Source organism: Schistosoma haematobium, chromosome ZW (assembly GCF_000699445.3).
Source record: "Schistosoma haematobium chromosome ZW, whole genome shotgun sequence".
NCBI classification, from domain to species: Eukaryota; Metazoa; Platyhelminthes; class Trematoda; order Strigeidida; family Schistosomatidae; genus Schistosoma; species Schistosoma haematobium.
The window spans coordinates 26,062,111-26,080,859 of record NC_067195.1 but is presented as its reverse complement, the minus strand read 5'-3'; the positions used below and the strand labels follow the sequence as shown (position 1 = coordinate 26,080,859).

At 35.5% G+C, this 18,749-nt stretch overlaps 1 protein-coding gene across 2 annotated transcripts in view; it reads right to left on the bottom strand.

Annotated features, from left to right (window-relative positions):
- The window catches only part of SCC2_1 (Sister chromatid cohesion protein 2), a 61,955-nt gene that overhangs the window by 19,434 nt on the left and 23,772 nt on the right, over positions 1-18,749 (bottom strand). For both annotated transcript variants that reach the window (XM_051210840.1, XM_051210841.1), the window contains exons 7-15: positions 16,065-17,095; positions 14,646-14,925; positions 13,621-14,167; positions 12,828-13,193; positions 7,130-7,709; positions 5,703-6,212; positions 3,836-4,309; positions 3,147-3,308; positions 2,936-3,035 (exon numbers count right to left, since the gene is read on the bottom strand). In XM_051210840.1, the coding sequence (XP_051070855.1) occupies positions 2,936-3,035; positions 3,147-3,308; positions 3,836-4,309; positions 5,703-6,212; positions 7,130-7,709; positions 12,828-13,193; positions 13,621-14,167; positions 14,646-14,925; positions 16,065-17,095 (4,050 nt within the window). The remainder of the gene's footprint in view (positions 1-2,935; positions 3,036-3,146; positions 3,309-3,835; positions 4,310-5,702; positions 6,213-7,129; positions 7,710-12,827; positions 13,194-13,620; positions 14,168-14,645; positions 14,926-16,064; positions 17,096-18,749) is intronic.

The following is an 18,749-nucleotide window of genomic DNA, read 5'->3' as shown; positions in this document are numbered from 1 at the left end:
ATATATCTTGCTGTTAATAAATTACAGTTAATTCACTTATGTGTGGATTTTTTGAAAATCACTTATTTAAAATTCATAATTTTCGGTGTTATACTCAGGTAAGCTAAATATAAAATCATGTGCGTTGATGGTCTAAAATGAGAGGTATTTGTGTGATTTTTCAGAATTTTTTATTGACAGATTAGGAATGGGGGGTTCCTGTGAGCTAACAATGGTTGTATACACAACAATTGAGTGAACAGACAATGTTACCGTAGGTAGGCAAAAAAATGTTGATAATGTATTGATCTTGCCTATGACACAAGTAGACAACTGATTTTGTTACTGGGGTAACTCATTACAAAATTTTGGAAGTGCAAAATTTGTTTATTATGGCCCTGCCTTCTTATATTTCTCCAGCTGGAGCAGTGGCTGTATATGAAGCAGTTAGGTCGCAAAGCGTGAATGAGAAATAAAAGGTTAAGGCATATTACGATATTTCAATTAGTTACAAGCGAAAAGCAACTATGACGATAACGTACACAAACAGCTAATAAAGCCAAAAGGACAGACTTATATTTACATGATGTCAATTAACCTTTTAGTTCACAATGAATAAGACTAGGTACAATGATGCTAGAAGTGTATTTGAGTGAGTGACACTTTCCTTGTGACTACACACTGTAATGATAATTCTTCTGGAAGAATTTACTGTTACTGGTCTCCATTATGCAAGAGCGTAAAGAGTTTCCAATAGATAACTGATTACGCTTGCAAATACACAACCTGTACGTGAATATTTATCATTTGTTATGCAGTTCTGACTTAATACTTTTAAAACAGTATCTTTTTTTCCACTTTCATGGTCGAAATTTCACAATCATTTTTTATGAAAGTACTACATAAGCTAAATAACTTACTCTTGACACTGAGGAAAAGCTAAAATGTCTTAAACAATTGAAAAATCCCAATTAATTAGAATGGTGGAGAAGATTTGTAGCTCAGGTGGATGATTTTGATGGAGTTTTGTTCTCTGAGCTGGATGGTTTGGTCGTGGAGCTTTCATCGTTCTTCTGAACGACATCATCAGCACAAACTTCAGATAGAAGTGAAGTGTCCGAATTTCTCCATATGTGTTTCACAGCTTGTTCTGTGCACCTCGATGTTGATTGGTTCTTGTTGACCTTAAATTTATCATTGTTTACTTCTTTGTTTTGGTTGTGTCTCCCATTGGTTTGATTTTTGTTCCCATATTTATGCATGGTTTTCCTGATTGGTTGATAAATTGGATTGATTTCAATATGTTTGTTGATTGCTGATTGACCTACGCCTACATGAACATCAATTAGCAGTCAAACGTCATGATATTTCTTCACTTATTTCAATACACGTGGATAACTACGGACACTCATTCGATTGGGAAAATGTAGAAATCTTAGACAGAGGAAACTCCAAAACACCAGAGAATTTCTAGAAGCCTGGCACTCAGGTCAATCAGCAATCAACAAACATATTGAAATCAATCCAATTTATCAACCAATCAGGAAAACCATGCATAAATATGGGAACAAAAATCAAACCAATGGGAGACAACCAAAACAAAGAAGTAAACAATGATAAATTTAAGGTCAACAAGAACCAATCAACATCGAGGTGCACAGAACAAGCTGTGAAACACATATGGAGAAATTCGACCACTTCACTTCTATCTGAAGTTTGTGCTGATGATGTCGTTCAGAAGAACGATGAAAGCTCCACGACCAAACCATCCAGCTCAGAGAACAAAACCCCATCAAAATAATTAGAATGGTGTTATATCCGGTGAAGATTAAATTACAGGTAACTTCCAAGGACTATTCATGGACTAACATTCCATAAATATTCTTATTGTATAACTACTCAACAATTACACTATGTATATTTATATTCCTTTTATGATAAGCTTCATTTTGACCTATAATTTATTATTGTACGATTTACGGTTCTTAAGTTATGTTCAGTTTATTAACTACTGCCTCCCACATTCACAGCCACTTTTTGGGCTTATTTGTGTACAAATATTATTTCCTATTTTATGGTACGTTGCGGTCTGTCTGATTGATATATAAACCAAGTATGCCTGAAATAAACGATTCGATTCGGTTCGATTCGATTCATATTACGGAAGCTGGTATTGTGTTCTGGACTCAAGTGGAAGGGCTCGGAGGACATAGAACCAATAAGGACGCTAAACTGCCCACACCGGTTGAACGTCATTGGTTGGCCTAGTGTGAAGATTCGTATAAGTCGTATTCGGATTGGTAGATAAAACGTGTGATAGAAAAGCCAGACACCCAAGGTCATAACAAATGGTAATAATAATATATTGAGAAAGTATATCAAATAAACCAAAGATTATGACAACTACATTTATTAAGCTATAGGACCAGATCTAATATTAAAATATCACTTGTCACTTGTCGTCTGAAATATATGATATTTACGTATGCAACTTTTTGCGAGAACAGTTTTGTAAAACGGATTACCGAGATGCTTCACTGATTAAAGTTTTTTTAGAGTTTGATCTTTTTCGTACGAAGGTTATGGAGTTGAACCAAACAAGTATATTACCAAACAATGTAATCAGATAGGCAACATGGTGATCAACAACAGATTTCCATTATTATTATTATTATTACAGGGTAACTGAGACTTTGTTCAATATTTCGATCGGTAATCACATATCATATTAGTTGCACACATATCAATACTTCAAAGTTGATCAAACTAAATGCATGAGTCTAGAACCAAATTCGTCATTCATTGGCGAGTATACAAACAGGATACATTTATCATTTATTAGTGTTATGAAAGTACAAAAATGGGGAAGCAAGAATTCGTAAACTATAATATATGAGACCACTGCATATATATATATATATATATATATATATATATATGACGCAATCAAGCTTACCAATACGTCGTTTTATTAGAACAATCAGACGGCCAATAATCTGCTTGCACGCAGCATCAAACTGAGACCCTGCAGGATGTGGTTCCCCTGAAGATAGATCCTAAATAGAAACAGAAAGTTCTTAGAGTATTTTCTATGGTAATAAGAGACGTAACTGATTTCTACAAGGCGGGATGGGATTGTAACTATTTCAAATATGATTCATACTTACTTGAACAATGAACGTGTTCAACAGGTCAAAGTTATTCGGTCTAAGAGTAACAGTCACTGATGCTAAACTTATGATACGCCTATCAAGAACCTTTGAGAAACGAGAATGTGATTTCGATATTGGAGTCAGCCATAGTTCTTGGAAGGCTTCAGTAATCAATTTCTTTAAAAAAGAAAAGAAAATTAACAGAACGTTAGCAGAGAATAAAAGCATTCTAGGAAAAATATTTTAGGCCATTTTGTGAGAGAATAAATCTAGAGGCGAATGTATGTAATGAAATAACAATAAATTACTCCACTGAGTGATGATTAGTTGAGCGATTACATGAAATAAAGCACTTATAGGGAGAGATTAAAAAACCCTTCGAAAATATTACAGTAGTTGAAATACTAATCCATCTAATGGTCCAACTACGGACAAATCAGTGGAGCATTTGATTAATGACTTCATTTCATTTATTTGCATCCAACAACGAAGTAGTTGTTTGGTAGTTAAAGCACTCACGTTTTAACGACTGAGTTGCGGATTTGAATCCCACCTAAAGTACTTCAGTTTTAGTAAATACGGTAGTATCACTTAAATTTACATGGAAGATGTTACTTATAGCCTTATGTATAAAACCACAGTTGGCGAATATCATGTTACAAAAAAGGTAATTGAGGTATATATATACGCAATAAAAGACATACTTGAATGCTGTTTTCATCGTGAAGTCGGCGAATAAGTTTCAGACAAATATCTGTACACATCTGATTTCCAATCAAAGAGGAATTGTGTCCATCAGAACCAGAATTTGAAGAATCTAAAAATTTATTCCAATCATTAAGTAGTAGATCTCGAAAGCACCGAATAACTCGTTTTCTTACACTGACACCCTTGTCCAAGACACGTTCCACAATAACAGAGTAGTATTCAGCTAAGGATTGTGGACGCAATGTCAAATATCGACTGATCAAGTCGACAGCTGCTTCGCGAACGGCTGTGGAGTTGTCCAATAAACGTGCGCGAACAATGTTGGAGATATCGAAAATCGGACTCGATGAAATCGTGCTTTTATTTTTAGTATCTTTATTTATAGACATCAACTTCGGATCAGCATCAATAACTAAAGCAAGACAACGCAACGCTTTCGACCGCATAGGTACTGACGACTCCCCGGCTAACTAAAAGTGGAAAATTATATGCAGCACACTAAGAAATGAAGAGAAACTTAAACTTTTTAAGTTTCGTAAAAATATTTTAGCATAACAGAACTAGCCACCACATCCATACAATAAAGAATAATCCAATCAAAATTAAAAATCAACATAACAATATCTTTAAAGTGCATCTAATAAAAAGTTCACTATTAAACATTAGATATTTTGAAACAATTTTTATCAAGATCCAAAGTCAACAGAAGAAACTTTAAAAAATACATAGAACGAATTTGTTATATTGTCCCGGTTTAAGATTTCTATGGCGTACAGCAACAACCACAGGATCGTCAGATCTCGCGGGTAGAACTATAATCCTATTGAAACTTGACGTTCTACATTTCCGAGTTCAGTCATGATATTCAACTGTCTTCAATTTTCTAATTTTAATGCAAATGTCATAATCGATTACAAAGCTTAATGAAATATGTGAGCACAAAGGTTAAATGTTACCTTAACAGAAGATTAGGTGTTCAGAAAAACGGGAAGGTCCACTATAGAGGGACATTAGGCCACACATTCAGTTTAAAGGCCAGTTATTGCACAAATACCAAAAGCAAGTTGTGCATCAGATGAACGTAAAATGAACTACCAATGTCGACTACTCAGTGATTATTTTCCTTAAACGTTGACTTTCAAGAACATCTCTTACACATTTTACTGTAAGAGCAGCGATATTGAGAATATAACAAATCTAGTAAACTGAAAGCAATCAAAATCGAACTGTATTTAGGAAATAATGAACTAGGAAAATTTCATTGAAGTTATCTTTTAAAGAAAGAATTAACATTTAATAACAAAATCACGATAACCTGAACTCTTTATAGAACCGTCAAAAGTTTAATTAATTAATAAGATGAGTTTTTGCTGAATTAACGATCTACAATTAATTCATTACCTAGGTATACCTAGGTTTGGAGTCATGCACTGTTGCACGAAGAATGATGATACTACTCAGTTGCTTAAACGAATTACGTGAGGCCAGAGTTCAACTCCAAAACTGGTAATTGAAAATTAAAATTTTCAACGATTAAGGGGATATTCCATACTATTATTTAATTAACTAACCACGAAGATAATGAGGGTAGTTTTCACGCACATTGATCAAATAACACGATGACAGTGACTAAGTACATGGATAAAGTAAAAAAGATTAAGACGGCGGTTAGAATACGAATTAGTCTATAGGTGGTTAAATTTGATTAAGAGTTACCGGAGAAACTACTAGTTTATCAGATGGAACTTATGCAATATAATAGCTAATTCAAATGCATCAAAATCAAACTTTCGTACACTTCTAAGATGAAAAACGGTAGGCAAGAGCTACTCTGAATTTATACTTTTATATACTTATACTTACTTTACAAATGAAACCGTAAAGCACGTCGAAATTCGGCAAAACCGCATGGGCGCCAAGGAGATAAACCGCAGAAATATGAGCATGGGCAACTAGACGAAATCGCATGTTACTGCATAATTTTGGCATGTGAGTATATGCGATAAAACGTTGGGATGACATGGACTGAGCTAGAAATGAACCTCCCCACCCCATGCCCGAACAACATATACAGTTTGCACGACTTCGTGAAGACAAATGCTGCGAAGAATTAGGGCATCCCATACAAGCTGCAGAGAGTAATGATATGTTTTGCTTAGCAAACGGAAAACCAAGTCCAGATACTGGCGAGTTTAAATGTGTGAGAGAAAGTTCAGCTAGTAATTGATGCCGAAGTTTTTCCACACAAGCTTTGTTTTTCGTAGAATTGGAGGAAGAATCTTTCGCACTCCCGGTAGGGATGTCTAAATTTGTGACCGGGACGTTTCTGTTACAATTATGAAGCCATGCAGCAAGATGAAATCTGTGAGCAGTCTACAAATAGGCAAGTGTCAGCATTATATTTGCAGCATCAAAATACACTGAAAGGCTCTATTTAATTTTGATATCAAGATTTTAAACCATTTAAAAACCTAGTCGTCAGGTACTTCGGCATGAACCACGCTCTAAATGTGAGAGCAAATCATATTACCCGGCTAAGAAAACAGAAATAGGAGAGGCAGAAGTTGGACATCTTAACCACTAAGCCCCGCTCCATATAACCTAAACCTTAGTACTATATGGCATATCTGCACATAAAATTAATGAAACTATCTTGTAAAAACAATTATATTTATCAAAGGATTTACTACCGTAACATTATCTAATATCAAAGCAGGTTGAGCGACTAGCATAAACAATAATCAATATATTAAAAAGACTTCAATCCAAACAGTTAATTAATAACAGCAGTTACTCCCACCATGACGTAATGGCTTTGATACTTTCAACGAATCACTACTACTAGGTTTCGAACTAAAGCAGACAACCTTTGAATCAATAATATGGAAACTTTTACAACATCGTCATTGTTTTCCTCTAAATGAGGATATTACTACCCAGATGAACGTATCGAAGTACAAGGACGAAACTCGAATCGAACCACATGTTAGCTTAGCCATTGAAGGTGTGCCGTAATTGCAGTATGAGTGGTAGCATGTTGTAGATCGTTTAAAGTAATGATACATAAATTAAGATGTCACTTATTAACCCACGAACTGAGACATTCTGTTTACTAAAAGTCACTTTGTTCTACTTATATAAAAAGAAGCAGATAGGATTGTAAGCCAGATAAATCTTTGTCAATACTGTTTAACAATCACTAATATTTAAAATGACAAATACATTTCTCTCCGATTTTACCATGAAGAATAGAATGTTGAGGAATAATCTGAAAGGCAAAATAAACTTACCAGAAGAAGAAAATCGTAGTATTTCGAACAAAGATCTGGCAAATAAATTATATTTTTATCCAAATTTAACCGTTCACAAACTTCTGAAAAATTAGAGTCATCGTTTTTATTACTCATTTGAAGGATATCATAGAACGAAAAATACCAGTGGTGAATTATTGGGATTGGAGATGATAATAAACCAATTAAACGTGTTTGACATTTATTCGTTTTCATGCAATTATCTTTACCGTCCTCCAAGTCAGAATGATTTTTATTTTGAATGAATAATGAGGATGGTAAATCTAGGCTATATACTTTAGCTCCACGTTTTAGACCAACAATCAATGACGCAAGGGTATCAACAGCTAGAAGTTTACCACATAATTCAGTATTACGAGAACGTGAAGTGGTAGGATTTGTCGAAATATTGGCGTTTTGATTTGTTTGATTAAGTTGTTGGATTAAAAGACTACTGAGTACATTGAGAAGAATAGCTGAGGCTGGCCATTCTATAGGTGCATGGAAAGTAACGCTTAATAAATCATTTGTAACTGTTTCCAATACAGATCGTATATCGTATTCAGCTTTCAAACTAACCCTGAAAATAGGAAAAAACGAAACAAAAAAATACAAGTTTAGAGTTCCATTTATAGATTTGAAGAAATAATACTAAAAATAGTTATTAGTGTGTTAGGGTTGACTTATAGATTTCTGACTCATCACATCACTTTAATAAGAATGAGTTCTTGTCACTCATTGAACGATGACTGTTGTTAAATATCTCAAACTTAATTCCCCCAGATGTCGAAATGTTAATTTTAAACTGAGACATGAACAGCACTTGAACACTCTGTTGGAAGCCCATAAATTTTGTACTAATCGAGATTCTGTACTGAAAACAACGTCGAAGGTTATTTATCTTAGTGTAAGTTTTCCCGTTAATCCCTTTTGGTCTTCTCGTGGTTTGCTGATATCGAAGAAAGTTGTTTGTTTGGTGATTTGCTAACTCTTGTGTATTACCTATTATTTTTTACCGTTTTCCATTATTCTTTTCTCCGATTTTGAGAAACGATTTTGCTGTGTTGCGGGGAATACTGAAGACAGCCAGCACGGTGTGTGGTGATTCTTATCAACTGATTATGAATACGATTAAGGATGGACAATTAAAATCTTCCAAACTCCTGGTAACTGTGATACGATCAAATAGTAACCATCGTTTTCATTCATATCTTTTTCCCTGTATTTCTTATAGTGGAACGAGACGGAAATATATTAGAATCCATGCACTCGAGCAAAGGTGTAAAAGCTTTACGATACCTCATCTAGCAAATATACTAGGCGACGAACAGGCTATAAGAGCTGAGCTAGTCAATGGAATATATTCTTAAACATGATGATAAATGAAAGTTGTACATATTATTATCTTGTTAGGGAACATTTCATTCAATTCCAGATAGTTTATTTACTCAACGAATGCACATGCAGATATCGATCTCTTTAGTTTTGTAAAAGAAACTTGTTGAAATACTATTTTCTCAGAATTCCATATTGTACTAAACATATAATATTAAATAAAGCCACTGATAATAATTTGGATGACTGTGATCTATTTGTGATACCAGAACATTTATAATTATTGTGATTTTTCAAACAGTAACTTTCTGAAATTGGAAACGTGGTAATCCCATATAATTCACCCTTATAACCGTTGGTTACCATAAAAAAATAAATAATATTCTGTTACTTATTTTATCGTTTTTTATGAAAAAACGATAAATACAAAATAAAACACGTTGAAGTCCTGGAAGTCTCCTGAAAAGATAATAGGACTCACAAACTTCACATCTGTACGATCAGATTTAGCACACGAGTTGTTTTAGAGAATTTTCACACATCTTAATAAAGCACATCGACCGGTCAGAAAATTTTCGGCACTTTGCAAGGACTGCAGTATTTTCTGGGTTTATAAACGGGTCACGTTATTTACCTTTAAGAAAATTGCCAAGAATACAAATGTGTCTTCAAATACGCCTGAAACTTGGAAACTCATTTCAAGAGGTATTCCACCTATTGGTGACATTCAGTATTTTAAGTCGGACGGTTAAGGGAATATACTCGGCGTTAATTGCACCTTCGTCAGTCAGTCAACAGACAACGTAGAACTTCGTACGTACGTACATCAGTTCGAGTTGCCGTTCCACATAAGCACAGAGATGCAGTTGTTGATCCAAATCCCGTAGTGGTAGAGGTAGTAAGAGTATAAGCAGTAATCAGAAAAACTAGGGTTTGAAGATGTTATTCAAGGAGTATAATACAGTGAAATAAATTTGGAAAGAGGAAAAAAGGACATGAAGAATTCAGAAGATTAGAATTTGGGAGGACACGAAGAGTGGATGCACCTGCGCCAAACGATTTTGATCCATGTCATTTAAGGTCTCTAACCATCGGTTGCTATCGTCTCGCAGATCCCAACCAGGTAGTCTACACCTACCAACATGACGCAGTCTACTTGTCAGTGACTTCATGGACTTGTGCCATGTTTTGGTCTGGCCGCCCATAGCTTTCTTCCAACCTACTCCTACATCAGAAAACATCGCACGTCGGGGCAGTCGGTGGTTGGAATACGTAACACATGTCCCAGCCATCTCAAATGATCAAGTTTCACTACTTCATCAATCGATTTGCCATCCTTACCTAGTACCCATTTCCTAACAACTACATTACTTACTCGATGGTCCCAGGACATACGAGCAATGTTTCGAAAACACCTATGATCGAATACTAGCAACCTACGAATATCCTCTACTCTTACCGGCCATGTTTCACTGCCATAAAGTAGGACGGGACGAACTGTTGTGCAGTAAACACGTCCTTTGGTTGATAGACGGATTTTTTCACACACTATACCACAAGGTCTGATGAGACTTCCAAGATAAGTGAGGCGGTCAACACGCTCAACTACTTCACTCCCTATCATTAGTTCGGGTGACGACGCAACCCAATCCTGAAGCAACATTTTGCATTTCGAGGGGGAGAATCGCGTCCCGAACATGCTTGCATTGTTGCTTAGAGTGATCAGAAGACTCTGCATTTTGTCAGCGTCTTCACCAAATAAAACTATGTCATCGGCATATTCCAGGTCAACAAGTGAATCTCCTGGTAGAAGTTCAACTCCTGGAAATTTAGATGAGGAAAGTGTTATCTCTAAAGGTACGTTGACGACAAAGTTGAACAAGAATGGAGAGAGTGGGCAGCCCTGACGAATACCACTTGAGGTAATCAATTCTGATGACAGTTCGCCAAAATCTCTCACTCTACCAGTTGTGTTCGAGTAGAGAGCCTTTACAAGGTTAATGTACTTCTTCGGTACTCCTTTCAATGACAAACACTGCCATAGAACCTCACGATCAACAGAGTCGAATGCTGCCTTAAGGTCGAGAAATACTACGATAGTGGGGCGTCTGAACGAATGTCTGTTCTAGAACCTGACGTAGTGTGAATATCTGATCTATACAACCACGTCCAGGTCGAAAACCAGCCTGATTTTCTCTAGTCTGTTCTTCACGAGCTTTGGTTAGGCGTCGAAGTATTATTGAAGCTAATATTTTAGACACTATATTAGTCAGACTGATTCCTCTGTGATTGCCACAAGAGGACTTTTGTCCTTTCTTAAAAACCGGCACAATCAGTGATTGAGACCAGTCAGATGGGATTACGTCCAGTTCCCAGATTCTATCTAAGATCTCAGTCAATCTAACTGCTAATACAGGACCACCATCCTTAAAAATCTCAGGGGTGAACCTGTTAGTGTCTGTCGCCCTCCCTCGCTTCAGATTTCCTATGGCTTTTTCAACTTCATAAGGAGTCGGAGGACCTAAATTAACTTGCCATTCAGGTTGACTGGAGATCGTGGGAAACCGAAGTGTGGCTGAAGGCCAGTTGAACTGATCCCTAAAGTGTTCTGCCCATCGATCCAGTCTACTAGATTGAATGAATAATATGTCCATCTTTTTCCGAGATCTTTTCGCTAACAGTCGGGTTCCTATTACCGGTTTTCTTGACAAGTATGAACAGTTGTCTGCTGTTACCTATTGCCGCTGCCTTGTCCACCTCTTGTTTTCGCTACCCACCGCTATTCGCGACCATTGAGTAGGTTTCTTATCAGCCTGCGCTTAAACTGACTCCGCTCTTCGTCATGCTCAGAGCCAGATGGGATGAGTTGTCGAGCATCTATGAGGTAGATGCTGCTGAGATAGCGTTTCTCCCTAACCTTATGGTTTACCTTACTAGCAGATATCACTGCTGTTTCCACAGCTTTTCGGATATCATTCCACGCTGCCTCGTGGTGGGCATCACTTACATGGCTACCTAACTGTTTTTTCCAGTTGTTCCTGAAATATATTCCTAGCTTGGCTAGCGTTAAGTATAACCCTAAGAGGTTTCCTTGCAACGTCGTTCCTACGTCCACTAAGACGCATATAAATACGCGCTCGCATTATAATATGATTCTTCGTAGCTCGGTCCAACTCATTTGACCATTCTAGGTTCTATACATTCATAACACACCATAAAACAACTTCCCAACACTCCGTTTCATTGCATCTGGTTCTCTTAGACTGATAACCCTGTAAGATTTCATGAAATCGATCTCGCCAACATGAAAACTACGAATATATACAACTCGTCCTCCAACCTTTCTAGCAGCAATTCAGTACTGAAAAGTGTTCGAATTCTCCTTCCAAACGGGCTATAAAATGGTCACTCCCCATCTGGAAAACATCGGTTAGGAGTAGCTCATCGAGACGTTCAGGACGAATTTGTCTTTTGGTCTAGTATCTGTCTCCTTTTGTCGTTAATCAAATCTCACTGAGTGACGTCGATGAAATGTTCTAAGCGTCCAGTCAACTGTGGGTGATAGAGACCAGAAATGCTTTTATACTTATTGTTACCAACTATGTATATTTATTCTAACTGTAGAGCTCCAAAATGCCCTAGTACAGCCGAGGGTGGGAAGAGTCCGCTCTCCCTCTCGAAATGATCTCACGTGACCACACGTATACAGCCACTGACAGAGAAGGCATACTCAATGGGAGGAAGAAAGGTGAATCTCCGATACCTTAAACGGGTTGGTGGACACGGAGGGTCCAATTAGGGGAGTTGAAAAATGCTGATTCCAAATTAATGATGTACAGGAGCTCCGGGATCTTGAGGGAACGAACGGCATACAAATCAATTATTGGTCACCTATTACCATGGGACTGCATCGCCTAACGTTGCTCCTCTAGACAGGAAATAGAGCTGCGAATAATGTATTGCTTCAGAGGGTCACGCTTTTCAGTAGTAGAAAAACAGATAAATTTACGAAGATAGAAAAAGGAATAATAACGTCACCGGATAAAAGGTGAATAAGACGCAGAGCAAAAAGATAATGATAGTCCAAAGAGAGAAAATAAATACATTTACATTGCTGTGATAATCGTTTATACCTAACAGCTTCTAAATTTAAAATTTAGATCTAAAGACAAGGATAGGTGTGACTGTAAATAAATGACTACCAGCATAGTGACACTGAGTGATTTTCACTGGTTCTATGAAAATTTGAATGCACCGAAAAAAAATATTACTCAGAAAATATGAGTTGACCATATTATTTTTCACTAAATATTGATTTATCTGATTAATAACAAAAAGCATTCATTTTACGTTATTCACCTACCTTTTGAATAAACCAGATAGCAGGTAATGTGCATGTCTAACAGCTGTACTATAACTGCTCAATACATGTTTTTCATCTTTATTGAATTGTGCGTTATCTATTGTAACGGCTTCGGAAACAAATGAACTTTGTGTTGGAGTAGACACAGCAGATGAAGGAAATTTGCGAACGGACGGGTTAGAGCAGTTGTTTGCAGGAAAAGATAAATTCGGTGTGTGAATTAAACCTTGAGTGATACAAAGAAAGAGGGCACTTAGTGCATGGATGTACAAATATTGGGGAGATTCACTTTGGATTGAACGGGATACATTGGATTTTGCTTTAGAGCCATAATATTCTTCATAAAAATATGAAGATGACAACAAGCTGTAAGATCGTTGCAATTTAAGAAAGATTTTGGTGAGAAGATTGCATAAACACGAATAAAATTAACAAAAATAGTGGGGAGAAATCATCTGAAAATGATGGTAGTATTACAAGTAGGTAGTAAAGAAAAAACAATTAACTCTTCTATTAAAGGGAACACAGCATCCTGAGTCAAGTATGGTAACTTGGACCAATGCTCATCCATTCCAGCATCTATGTTGATTATATTTATCTCTCTGCATAAAAAAGATACAGATGTGTGACTCGCTTGTTCATGCACTTTAAATGAATACCCAAATGGTTTAAAACCTACCCATTTATCAGGGTTTAAAGAAACAAGTAGCATCAGAAAATAAAAAAATGCGGAGATTGCTAGTATTTTATTCCAAAATAATGAAATAAACAGTTGAAGTCATAAGAAACATACCGGAAGGTTTTAGCAGTCCGCCTATCGGATGGGTATATTATTTTTTCAGTTTCTGTACTGACACTGGGTGCAGATTTTCGCTTGACATCAAGACCTGATAAAAACGTACGAAATATTTCATCAACAATCATCTTCCTGTGAGCTTCATACTGTCCATAAAGAGTGCCTAAAAGTGCAAGACTTGAGCGTTGTAGGTGCTCTGGCCAACTGACCATAAACAAAGTACCAAGCGTTTTTGCTGAAGAACCCATGAATTCCGAAGAATTTTCAGTATGACTTATGAAGTTGAGTAGTTTCTGTGGAGAGAGCAAAAATCGTTTCCATTCATTCGTTATGCTGGTTCCTGATGTCAAAGAATAAGAAGGAATTGCCATCCCGAGTGAAGTAAGATTAATTACTAAATTATCTGTAAAACGATTGGGCTGTAATCGCATAAGATTGACTAGTAGAATCATAATTTGTGTTATTCGATAACCAACATGACCCAGTATTGAAAAACTTGGTGACACAGCTGAGCTTTGATAATGAGGTGTATGAGAAGTAACTCCTGCAATGAAAGACATAAATTTAATAAGTTTTATACAATTAATTAGGCGACTGAATTAACGGCGGTTACGATATAATCATAATAAATTAAAAATATAAATCCTCAAGAAAATTAAGCACGATGGAATGGAGAACTAAAAGAATTTTTGTTGTTTCTACACAAAACCTAAAACAGTGCTGAAAAATACTTGAAATGAAATCAGCACAACCAGGTAGATAGAGACAAACAGATAGATAGGTAGGTAGATAGATAGACAGACAGACGGACAGACAGGGAAATAATGTTGAGTTATTGTGAATCAGTTTATATCCTAGAACAGCCATAAATTTTAACGTTTACAGAACACTTAGAGTAGGTATTAGGATGGATGTTTAAGGATGAAAGTTCTTACAATATGAATAAAGATGATTTGTGAATTCAGGACACAGCGTAAAAAACAATGAAGGAACAAGGAAAACATGAAAAACATGGGACTTACTCATAATATTATGAATGAGACAATCTAGTTGCTGTTTTACTACAGATACAATACCTTCGATCAAATCCTCCATGAGTAAAGGCCGTGGCATATCTGGTCCAACAATAATATTTAAAGCTGTACGGGCGCAATCTAAACCAATGAGAGAGGAGGACCATTCGGGATCAGACCATAAGACTGTTTCTGTAAAATAGCCATTCCGAGTAGAAGAATTATCACTGATTTCAAGTTGTTCCCCATTATACTTATAGCGTTTCTTAGAAATTCGATGTGTTTCAACCTAGATTTAAATAACCACGAAGTGTTCAGTAGCAAGCTGAAATCGTAACAATTATACTCGCATAACTCGAAAAATAAAAAACCACAACCTAATGGAACTGTTTCCCTTGAAAAGTATTGATTATCAGAAATCGCAAAAACAGTCTTAACTTCACTGGTATACATTATTATATGACGATATCCAAATCAGATCATTTGGAAAATAACTTTTTAGTGTGAAGGCATTTATTTGACACCCAGCTAATGAATAAATAAAGACAGGAAAAGGTATTTTATATGTAAACATGGGCTGTAATGATCTTGTTACAACATAATTCTTTTTTCTAAAATAAACTGTTCTTGATCTTAGTCGGTATTTCAGTAATTTTGCATTTGATAATGAAAGAAAATGGGATATCCGATTAACGTATCTAAAAACTTACACAAGTAATTGCTGGACTTAACAGGGACTTTTAATATCAAGTAGAATAGGACAAAATTATTTCAAACAAACTAATACTATTAATTATTTTAACAATCAACATGAGAGAACGACTATTAACAGCCACCTTCAAAAAGTTATTATTCTGAATGAAAAATCACTTTGCCAGTCACGTTAAAAACTGAAGAGGATGCATTAAAAACAGTCACCACATTGTCTAATAGTTGCGTTAATGTAAAATTTTGAAAAATATTTTACATTGATGAATGAGGATAGAAAGATCTGTACGTGAGCTATAAAGAGATTTCAAGTTGTTTGAATATTATTCATTTCATTTAAGATAACACAAAGAGCGGTAATCTAAATTTTCAGATTTATGAATCAATAAGAAAATATGGATTAACAAATTTTCAGTTTACCTAAAGTTTATTAACCAAAAAGGTTTAAGAGCAAAAATACCCATGATGTAATTAATTGATTTATACTGTCTATTGTGATCATGTGCTGAAATTAAGCCGACTGAGGTAAGTTTTGATGCCCAGCAATGATCGAGTGAACAGTGAATGAACCCTATCTCAAAAGATATGGGAAGAGGTGAAAAAAGGTGGTTGTTGAAACAATACAACAAAATCATTGCATCTAGCTTTAGACAACAGTATTCAACGATTTAACATATAATGAAATGAAAACGACAAGAATGTAGATGGAAACTAACTTACAATATTTGAAATATTTGGAGAAACGGAAGCAGCTTCTTGCATATTTACCAACAGTAAAGTTAGAAATCGAACCAAACGACCTGTTGGTATCGTTGACATGGACCCAGCAAATCGGATTTTAGCTGAATCGGAGCATAACGACATGATTTCTTGTTTAGTAAGACGAGCTGAATCGGGAAAAGTGGATGAAACATTATTGCGCGCACAGGACTCATCACTATCCTCTTGATCAGAGGAACTCCTTTTGCAGACAGTACCAAGTTTGCTCTGAACAACGGCTGCTAACTGGAGCAAATCAAGTTCTTCAACACGTCGTAAAATTTTGCTTAGACGGTTTGTAAATTGATGGAGAACAGTTGATGTAGAGTAATCTGACTGACGAGAGTGTTCAAATTCATGCTCATCAGAAAAAATAGTAGCTACATCATCAGTGATAGAAGATAACGAAGACGGTGAGAAGGAACCGAATTCGTTTGCTTTCGGTGCATCAAGATCTGTGGAAGCAGAACAAGATTTGATTTCTGAAGAGTCAGAATCAGAACCAACATCTAGATTTGTATCATGTCGACGGCAGTTGACGTCAGGGGAATCGTCATCATTATCTTCCATGGCAGAGCTGTGGGTATAGGCTATTGTACTTGGTGTACGACACCTGTGATCAGAACCACATGCAGTATCTATTCCTGAAAACAATCTTGGAGACGAACTTGCTATGCTACTATTGCTGGATTCACTGGGTTCACTTTGATTTGACGGTACATTTTGACCATCCATTACTTGGGTTGGACAAATATCGAATTGTTTACATAAATGAGAATTCATTGTTTCAGGTTTTGTGTTAGAAATCTTATCTAAAACACTATGACTCGGCTCAGACGAACAAATGTTTGAGTTTGAGGAAACATCAACAGTGAGATGACCGAAAGACAGATCAGTAAGTGACACGACAGGCTTCTTAGTTGCTTTTGTATTCAAATACGTATGATGTGTAGAACACGGTTGTGGTGAAGGCATATCTTTCATACTACATTCTGTAGAGTAAAAATAAAGATGAGGGTAAACTACTTTCACTAACAATAATTCATATTGTTCTGAAGATTAATCTTTGTGATATATTAAATAAAACAAAACAAACAATGTAAAACATGTCTAAACTTAGGCTACGTTTAGTATTTCGATTATTCATATACCCATTAACGTACATTTTCTCAGTAGATTATTTTTTAATAATCAGATAAGTGGATGAAAAAATTCTGAATTACAAGAGAATTTGTAATCAAACGAACATATTGAATTAACTCCGTTTAACTAGGGGATAGTTCATATATAAAGTACATTTACCAAAAGTTTGTAAAGAATAGATAAATCAGGTACGGCATAAAAAAAACAATTGATTACCTACTGCAATTTAAATAGAGGATTGACCAAGATACATAAACTGAACCAAAATAAAAAATGATTAAACGTTCCAGGAAAAAATATCCAAATTATTTCAAACAATCAACGAAAGGAATAACGGATGAGAACATGAAACAAACCAAACATGAGGCTTAGAAGATTTGTTACTGGATGATAGAGATTTATTGCTATTAGTACTAATTATTATAATGAACAGGAATGAAATAATACCAAGTACATAGCAAGCACTAAAAAGATTCGTGGAATCCTTTAAATAATCAAAAGCGAATATGAGATCTGAAATACAAATAAACAATTGTTTACAAGATTTAATTTCTCGACCCTACAATTTTGTTGCTAACTGAAGATGATTTATAACATTGGGAGAGTGTAGTCTAATTTCATTAAGTATCTACATCAATAAACTAAACAATGCTAAGGAAAATGGAATTTTTCGCGATAGCTTTTTAGTTTTGCTTGATGGCAAATAAGCAGTATTTTCACTTTCATCAAAAACTTGGGTATGTTCGTCTACGTTTCATGAACGTGGGAAAAGTTTCAAAGCTTAAGTTAACAGCTTTGCTACTTATTAACATTACTTCTTGCTTTATTACATTTAAATTTGTTTATTTAATTTAAATCACCTTGATTTTTTACATTAATACCTAGTCGCTCAAGCCAAATCAGGTGGGGCGGGGTCCGAAACTATAACTTAATGTGAACATTTTTAGACTTAAGCATATTTGAGAAAAACATAGCGCAATGATGGAACTTCAAGTATCACATAAGTAATGGAATGGAGATCCAGCAACTACACACATATATAGAGTTTCACCTGTCAACAATTAGTTATTCTAGTCACACGAACACAAGTCAAAATTTATCGTAATAATACTATTATTCCAAGCCATTGGTGTATCTATTTTATAAATCACTTGTCAATAGAATTTGTATTTTAACCTGAGTCTACAAGATAAATAAAATATAAATAGTTCCGTTATATTTCTTTAAAAGATTTACTTTATATACCTTGTACAAATATTAACGTAAATGGGGGGTAAAGTGTATATTAGGAAGTCTCTATTCCATATATATGTCTATTAGATGTAGTTTTATCCCTTTCAGTGCTTTTAATCTGTCATGTTATTTGATTCGCAAAATCATTTGCTACATAGTTAAATACTTATTCTTCTTTTTCCAACACAGTATAAAGTATTTTGCGAACATCCTTATTCTCTTCTGAGTAAAGTGTCTATGGTATTAATTAGAGGATTGTTCCTATTCAGC